Source organism: Physeter macrocephalus, chromosome 14 (assembly GCF_002837175.3).
Source record: "Physeter macrocephalus isolate SW-GA chromosome 14, ASM283717v5, whole genome shotgun sequence".
NCBI lineage: Eukaryota > Metazoa > Chordata > Mammalia > Artiodactyla > Physeteridae > Physeter > Physeter macrocephalus.
Window position 1 is genome coordinate 100,791,652 of NC_041227.1, and position 8,871 is coordinate 100,800,522.

The window sequence follows — 8,871 nt, forward strand, 5'->3', positions numbered from 1 at the left end:
TATTTTGTAATGATTTACTATTTTATGAGATAGATTAATTCCAACCCAATCCCACCTTTCAAGCGGGGCAAGTACTACAAAGAGATAAAACAATTTGCTTCCAATTCTACTGTAAATCAAGAGGGTAGATAATCACCCAGGTCTGTCCTTCGTACAGCAAGGTCGCCTTTAGGTACTGATTATTTAGGACAGTAATAATGCCAAGGCATGTTGCAATTAAACTCTTGAGGGTCTTTTCTCCACAGCTGAGCCCTTTCTTAAGCTTCACTTCCCATTAATTACTATAATCTAACTGCAGGCTGAAGATGACTGAGTTGTTTTGTCTGGAGACTTATGCCTATGCCGAACTAATCACCCGGAAATTAAAGGCTTTGAAGTACATTCCCAACCCCCTTATTCATGGCCTTTTAGTAGTGAAACTAATCTGAGGCCTTAAGATTAACTACCTCACAGTGAACTGGAAAGGGCAGCACTGTGACTGATGCCACGCCGCTGATCCAGTCTGCCAGGAAAGATGAGTAGAGAAAGAGTTATTACCTTCTCTCTCTAGCAGGACGTATTATAATATGTTGGCTTTAGGAACTAAAAACCGTTTTGCTGCCCCTCAATTACCTAAGTAGCACCTTGAGTCTAATCTAATCCAAATGCTTATTTTTCAAATAAATGGTTGTGTTTCCTTATCCAGAAGTCTGATGCTGTGGCTTTCAGGGTGAAGACTAACGAAAGCAAACTGAATTAAAAAAAGCAAGGAACTGAATGTATTCCATTGTACGCATATACTGTATTTATTTATTCATCTGTCGATGGACGAACTGCTTCTACCTTTTGGTTACTGTGAATCATATTCTATCAACACAGATGTATAAATATGTGTTCCTGTCCCTGTTTTCAATTCTTTTGGGTATAATTTCACAAGTGGAATTGCTGGGTCATATGGTAAACCTGGGAAATTCTGATACTGTGCTGCAACATGGACAAACCTTGAGGACATTATGCTAAGTGAAATAAGCCAGTCACAAAAAGGGAAGTACTGTATAATTCTGCTCTTGAGATATTTAAAAATGGTTAGCATGGCCAATTCTCTTATACCTTACCACAATTAAAAAAAAACAATAATTAAAAAAAACCGTAAGAAACGCTGTTATCAGCCTTGTAACTCCCACATTTCTGGCAGGGAGCAACTCTTGCAGATCAGCAAGCTAAGCCTTTGCATTAAGAGCTTCCAAAGCCTGTGTACACGAAGCAGGCTCAGAGCAGGAGGTGCGCCCAGGGCCGGCTGGCTGAGCGTTAAGTGAAAGGAAATCTAGCGTCAACTGGGATGGGGGATGGGGTAACGCGAAAAGGAAGATCTTCTCAACTGTGTCACAACATTCCCTTTCCTTAAGGATCGCCCCACTAGGATAAAGAATTCTCTGGTGACATGAAATCCTTGAGAGTCTCCTTTCCTTTCACAGCTCCCTCCAAATCAAAAATGTCCTTAACGTTAGGAATGCACCGTCTGCCCGCTCCTTTCTCTCACGAACCGCGCCGCTAGGACCCCGGCACCCTAAGATTCCATTTCTCTTTCAAGATGCGTCTGAGCCCAGGCCAGACCAACAGTCAAGGGCTCCGACCCCGCCCAGCGAGCGCCAGAACGTGTGGGCGAGAGGACTGCCTCTAGCGCTCCGGAAGTCACTGCCCCCCAGGAGGGCGGAGGCTCCTGGGCCTCGCGGCTTCGGATTGGCCGGAAGGTGGCGATGATGCGTTACGCGCGAGGTCTGGCTTCGCCCCTACGCCCCTGCGCGCGGCGAGCGTGGGGCGGGGCGGGGCGGGGTGGGTGGTCCCTGGCGGCCATTACCCGGAACAATCCCCGGCCTCGGGTCAGGTGACCCTCGGCGGGGCAGGCGGGGGAGGGAAGAGGGCGTGAGGAGGGAAGGGAAGGGAGGGGAGGAGAGAGGAGAAGGGCGGAGTAAGAGGGAGGGGAAGGGGGCGGGGTGGGAGCGGGTCACGTGATTCGGCATGGAGGCGGTGGCGGCGGCCGGGAGGAGCCGCCGGGGCAGAAGCCGGACTTGTTAGTGTGGGGGGGGGGGGAGGGGTGGGAGCGGGTCACGTGATTCGGCATGGAGGCGGTGGCGGCGGCCGGGAGGAGCCGCCGGGGCAGAAGCCGCACTTGTTAGTGTGGGGGGAGGAGGAGGCCGGGGTACGCCAACACCGTCTGCCAGGGACGCCGAGGAGAAGGCGGGAGGGGGGTGGGGGCGAGATCGGGCTCCGACCCCCGGCCGAGGGGATGAGGGGAGCATGGGCGCCAAGGAGTCACGGATCGGATTCCTCAGCTACGAGGAGGCGCTGAGGAGAGGTGAGGGGGGAGGGGTCTGGGCGAGCTGCCGGGGAGGCCGGCGACGGGGTGCCCTGAGGGTGGGTGACCGGGGAAGGGGAGGGGAGCTTGAGGGCGTGGGGCCTGAGGCGGAAGGGAAAGGAGGCCACGATGGGGATACCGTGGGGGAGAAGGGTCGAGTGGGAGCAGTGTTTGGGGATTGGGATCGTGTGGACGGGGGCGAAGCTTTCCCAGAGAGAGGGGTGTCAGGCGCTAGCAGGGCACTGCCCTTGCTCTGTGGTGACGTTGTTATCCTGGATGTGTCCAGGGAAGTCCCTCCTCCCCCCTTTTCTTGGGTGGCACCAGCCCTTCCAGCCCCCCTCATCCTTTACTGCCATTTTCTCCTATCACTCCTTCATAAACCCTCCAGCAACATCCTAACCTCCTACCTAACAACCCCGGCTGGAAAGGGAGAGGGGAGGCGGCTGCAAAGCCCTCCTTTTGCGAAGTAGAAGCCCCTTCAAGCCCCTTCCAATTGTAGTGTCTCTGCCTTTTCCAAGGGCTTTTGGCAGTCTCTTGGGGGCTGTCACCATCCCCTGCCTGCCACCACCTCACCCTTTGAGCAGCTGACTTTGATAAGAACGACCTGAAATTGAGTTGTGTTTGAGGTGAGATGAGACTGGACAGCTGGTGTTGCCAGAAGACCTTGTCTTCGGTTTCATCGCCTCAGACGTTGGTCAGAGCCTTTCATTGCACTTGATCCCCAGTTCTCATCCCCTCCTTCCCCATAAAATGGCATTCGGAAATCCAGCATTCTGATATTGTGTTATAGCTCCCTTTAGAGACCGGCCTTGCTGTCAGTCCTAGCCTGCTGCTTATTGGCTCTGATGCACTGTATGTTGTCAACCACCTCCAACCCCCTATCACTTACTCTGATACCGCTGTCCATGATCACTAAGGCACACGCTAACTCGAAGTGTCTATTGCACGGTTTATGGCCAGAATGTGACTTAATTTTTCATGACTGGGATTTCAATGTGTGTGTGTGTGTGTGTGTGTGTGTGTGTGTGTGTGTGTGTGTTTGCGCGCGTGCGCGCGCGCTTGTGTTTATTTCTTTTCGACATTTAATGGATTTTCTTGGTAAGAAGTGAAAAACATTAAGCAGCTTAGGTGCTAGGCATTATTGGTAACAGGTTTCTAAGTCAAGAAACCAGCCGTGCTCCAGGTGATGGTTTTAGTAGCTAAAGATATAAAATAAAAAATCTAGATTACAAGACAGGCATTCAAAATGAGAATTTAATAGTGAACTCTTGTTCATGTGTAGGAAGGAAAGGGGTAAGTTCAGTGGGCCATCACCTGAAAATAGATAAAGAATTTTGATATATTCTTGTGGACTGACCAGAATAACAAAAATATGCTTTTTAGGTCTTTTTTTTTTTTTTACCCTGTGGAACAGTATACTGATTGTTCTTAGGGACAATCTCACTTGAACTTTTTTCCTTTCTTCAATATGAGAAATATTCCAAATTCTTGATGTGTTTCCAGCTCTAGAAGGCTAGTCATTTCTGGGATGCTGTTGAGCCTGACAGGTCTGGCCTCAATTAGGCAATGGCTTACATGGCATGAAAGAGGACATCAGTCAAACTGATTTCAGCTTCAAGGTTTAGAAGTGTTTAGTTTCTTAAGTTTGAGGGTGTTTTAGCTGACATTAAGGAATTCTGAAATTAAACTTTTATCCAACTCTAGCCTGCCTACTTTCATATAAAACTAAGATTCTACCTTTGTAAATATAAAGGAAATTAATAGTTGGTGTATTTTAAAGTGATTTGACCGAAGGTATTTGTTCAATTTGTTAGGAAGTGTTTGCTTGTTGAATTTTAAAGCATATATTTGAAGAGGTAGCAAAATATTTGTTAAAACCTTATTTAACTGCTGTTTGAATGAATTTATGTTTTATCATTTTTGCTGCAGAGGAAAATTAAGGCAAGAAAGAGAAGCAAGTTGATAACATAGCATTTTTAAATGTAAACCAGCAGCTTTTTCTTTTATAAAGTGGGTAGTTCTTTTGAATATGACACTGTTTATGCTAGTAGATGTCAGATTTTGATGTAGAATTTTTTTTAGTAAGGTTATAGAAGGAATTTATAAAGCTTTTGATAGAGCTAGAAAATAGTTTGAGAACTTTTTTGGGGCATGTGAATAATGTAAATAGGTACTGAAACTTCCATCCTTAGTCTTAGCTGCTTGCTTATATTGTATAAGGTGAATGGGAAGGGGGAAAGGATTGGACAAATGCATATTGTGTGTTATATGAATCACTGTACAAGTAAAAAGCAAGCTTGATAAACTACTGAAATACCTACTTGCTTGGCTTTACTTAAAAGTAATGAGCACTAAATAATACCTAACCACAATTAGATAGTATTAAAAAAATATCAAGTACATATTGCCACCTACAAATATGGAGTTACAAGCAGTTTATCTTGCAAAATGGGGCCTTGGAAATGGAGTGTTATTGTGACAGATAACTCCTACTGAAAGGGCAGGCTAATGACTTCTCATTTACATTTCAGAAGCTCTAGAAATTAGAAAGATTGGTTTTGCATACTATTTTAGCTACACTGTATATCAGTTTAATAAAAATTAATAATTTCCTTAAAATATACCTTAACTTTTTTTTTTTTTCTTTAAGGGAGATGTATCAGTGGTAGCTTTTATTTTTGGCTTGTATCTGTCTTTCTTAAATAGAACACAAACTTTCCCTTGAAGGCTTGACTCTGGTTCATTTGCATGTATTTTCTAAAGTACAGTATTACTGTACTTTATGGATAGTGAGAATTTTAGCATCTAAGTTCTTCATCTCTTTACTTCATTTCCTTATTGCATCTTAAGTTTGTGGCTGTGTATTCCTAAAAATGTATTCTGAGTGCTTGGAACATAGCAATAAAAAAACGTTGAATGAAAGGAATTGCAGTTTAGAGCATTTCAGAACTCTCAAGAAACCTTAAAAAATCTTCTCCAGGTCTTTAATTCTTTCTTCCTGCTCCTCTCTTCCTTCCTTGCATCATTCTGGAAACAGAATTATAAGGCTTTTTTTAAAAAATTAAGAATTGGCTGAATTAAAATTGTCCTTAGCTTTTAAATTGTAGTAATAAAATACAGTAGGTAAATTTCTTCTAATCCCTTTCTTTAAGTAGAATTTGGCACTTGTATTAGACTAAGCAGCTGGCTGATGTCAAAAGAGTTATGTTGTGGATTCACGTTTTCAAGTGTCTCTTTGCCCATACATTCAGCAAATTTTTACTGAGCGCTGTCTATGACTTAGACACTGAAGAAACAGAGAGGACTAAGACCCCTCTCCTATAGCCTGGGCCGATGATCTCCACCGAAGTGTACAGTATATATTGTAAGGTGTGTGTAGGACTGTCCATGGCAAGTGGGAATAAAATATTAGAACTTCTATGTTAAGATTCTTTCTTTGTGTGTGGTGTTTTTGTTTTTGTTTTTGTTTTTGTTTTTTTGCGGTACGCGGGCCTCTCACTGCCGTGGCCTCTCCCGTTGCAGAGCACAGGCTCCGGACGCGCAGGCTCAGTGGCCATGGCTCGCGGGCCCAGCTGCTCCGCGGCATGTGGGATCCACGCGGACCGGGGCACGAACCCGTGTCCCCTGCATCGGCAGGCGGACTCTCAACCACTGCGCCACCAGGGAAGCCCCTTTTGTGTTTTTTTTTTTTTTAATTTATTTTTATTTTTAAAAATTTATTTATTTATTTATTTTTGGGTGTGTTGGGTCTTCGTTTCTGTGCAAGGGCTTTCTCTAGTTGCGGCGAGCAGGGGCTACTCTTCATCGCGGTGCGCGGGCCTCTCACTGTCGCGGCCTCTCGTTTCAGAGCACAGGCTCCACACGCGCAGGCTCAGTAGTTGTGGCTCACGGGCTCAGTTGCTCCATGGCATGTGGGATCTTCCCAGACCAGGGCTCGAACCTGTTTCCCCTGCATTGGCAGGCAGATTCTCAACCACTGCGCCACCAGGGAAGGCCCTTTTGTGTTGTTTTGATAATGGGCATAATATTTTCAAAATGTAGTATATATGTATTTAATTTATAAATGATTAACATGCAGTATATTAAGTGCTCCAGTGCTATAGAAGGGAGTGTTGTAGGAATGCGGAGTGTGTGTGGGAGTATTTGGTGATCTGGAAGCGCCCTATCACCGTACTCATTTCATAGTATGTGCTCAATTAATTGTTTATTAAAGAATTTAATTTCCTAGTCACTTAAAGTTTGTTGTGTTTTCTAGTGGAATAATTAGGCATGTAATAGTTGAGGATTTCAGAGCTTTTCATTTTGCTTATCCACCAACCCTAATATGCTCTAAAACATTGACTCCCCAACCAAGATTTTATTCTCCATGTTTTGTAGTATTAATATTAAAATTTCATTAGTATTATACTACCTATGATGTGATGTTAGCTGGTTTAGTATAAAATATCATTGTATAAATGGAAATTGAATTTCACAGTTGGTACCTTCTGGGATGCACTATTCTCTTTTATTAAAGCACTAATTTGCCTTCATCTAGATTTGCTAAATTTACCAGTGAACACTCTAGCATTAGTGTGGAATGGTAGGTTTGTGTCAAGCCTTTTGCAAGTATGCCTCGCCAGCTGTTATATGTAAAGGAGAAAAACGGGGCAATTTTAAATTCGTCTGCTTATATGTAATCACCTAAGTAGTTACAAAGGTTCTATTCTTCATAATCTCCAGTTTGACACTCCATATGAAGTGTCAGTGACAAAGAGGAGATAAATACACCAATGAACCCTGGATATGGGGGGAATGAGCAGAATGAGGTGACATCACTTGATGGTTAATGGCCTCCCCATTTACCAAACTGGACAGCTGTTGTTTGTTGTTCATTGTTTGTCTTTGTGCTTGGTTAGTGATACTTCACAGTGACAGCATTCAGGGTTGCCTTCCAGAAGATGTGTAAGTCACTTAGACTTGGGAATGTGGTGACCAACCAATAGCCAGGTGTTTTCTCAGGAGACAGGGAAGAATTTTGGCACTTGATTTTATGATAGGTCCCAGGAAAAGTTAGGGAAGTGATTATTATTGTTGCTGTGGCTATAGAAAATCTGTTTTTGGAGCACTAGAGATTAATGCTGAGAGTTTAGAAGCTCCAATGTTAAACAGCTGCAGAGGTGAAGAGGTTTTTATTTATAAATTAAAGGTTGGTTGTTTGATAGTAGTACTGAGAAGGCTAAGATGGGACTGACAGTTGTTTTTTTAAAAAATATCTTTAAACTTAAAAAAAATTATTAAAAAATTTTTATTTTATATTGGAGTATAGTTGATTTACAATGTGTTACTTTCAGATGTACAGCAAAGTGATTCAGTTATACATATACATGTATCTGTTCTTTTTCAGATTCTTTTCCCATGAAGGTTATTACAGAATATTGAGTAGAGTTCCCTGTGCTATACAGTAGGTCCTTGTTGATGACAGTTCTTTCCATACTGTTTCCAGAAAGCATGGCTTCTCTTTTCAGGGCTTGTTTATGCTTCTGCTTTTACCTTTTGGGCTTCATGATATTTGTGTTTAAATTGAGCCACCCACTCAGCCTCTTTCCTTTCTTCTAATAATAAAGAGCTCTTGGAGGTCAGAGGTGGATAGTTAATTACTCACCCCAAAGCCTGATAAAACTAGCTTTATGGTATTTACTGTTATAGTCAGAGACCTGTCTGTTAGAAGACCCATCTATTCAGAGATGAAGGCTTTCCCTTGTCACCCCTTTTCATTAGGGATTTTTTAACATAAGGCTCTTTTTACTTTAGAGGAATCCCAAGTTCATCACTATCTTGTGAACAAGGTTCAGGAAAATTGATGGTTGTTGGAGTCCTCGATACTGGACTGCATTAAGAGCAAATCTATGCTAAAATGAGGTTTACAGAGGATGTTCTCCTCTTTCATTTCTGTAAAGTTAGAATGTCTTAGCATCTTACCCCTTGCAGAAAAAACTTTCAAGGTTTGCTGTGGTGTCTTGCCTTTTGCTAATGACTTGGAAAAGAGTCTAGAGAGATTGCATTGTGAAAAGGCCCTTCTATCAAGGTAGGCCTCTCCTAGTCTTTCCCGTGACAGTAAATGGCACCACTATTCCAACACAGTGGGTAAAGCCAAAAATCTATAGCCATCCTTAGTTCCTCTCTTTCACCATCTGACCTAACCTCTTATCCCCAGTTTGAGTCTGTTGCCTAGTCATGTAGTTTGGTATCCAGTCCAGTCTGTTGACTTCTCATCTTCACTGCCACTACGCTAGTCCCAGATGCCATCATCTCTTGCTAAGATGCCATGCAGTGGTTTCCCAGTTTCACACAGCAGCCAGTGTAATCTTAAAATTCAAATCAGATCCTGTAATTCCTTTCTTCTCAGGCTGTTTTCCTCTCAGTCTGGAAAGGCTGTTTACAAATGTTCGCATGTCTGGCTCATTCTTCATACCTGAAGTCCTAACTCTGGTTGCCTCAGCTTGGCCTTTTCTTTTTTTTTTTTTTTTTTTTTTTTTTTTTTTTTTGTGGTACGC

General features: G+C 43.2%; 1 protein-coding gene across 1 annotated transcript in view; it reads left to right on the forward strand.

Moving 5' to 3' along the window:
• The first annotated feature begins 2,183 nt into the window (after positions 1 to 2,183).
• The window catches only part of USP32 (ubiquitin specific peptidase 32), a 207,523-nt gene continuing 200,835 nt past the window's right edge, over positions 2,184 to 8,871 (forward strand). Inside the window, exon 1 of the mRNA XM_024127662.3 lies at positions 2,184 to 2,335. Within this exon, the coding sequence (XP_023983430.1) occupies positions 2,278 to 2,335 (58 nt within the window). The 5' untranslated portion in view covers positions 2,184 to 2,277. The remainder of the gene's footprint in view (positions 2,336 to 8,871) is intronic.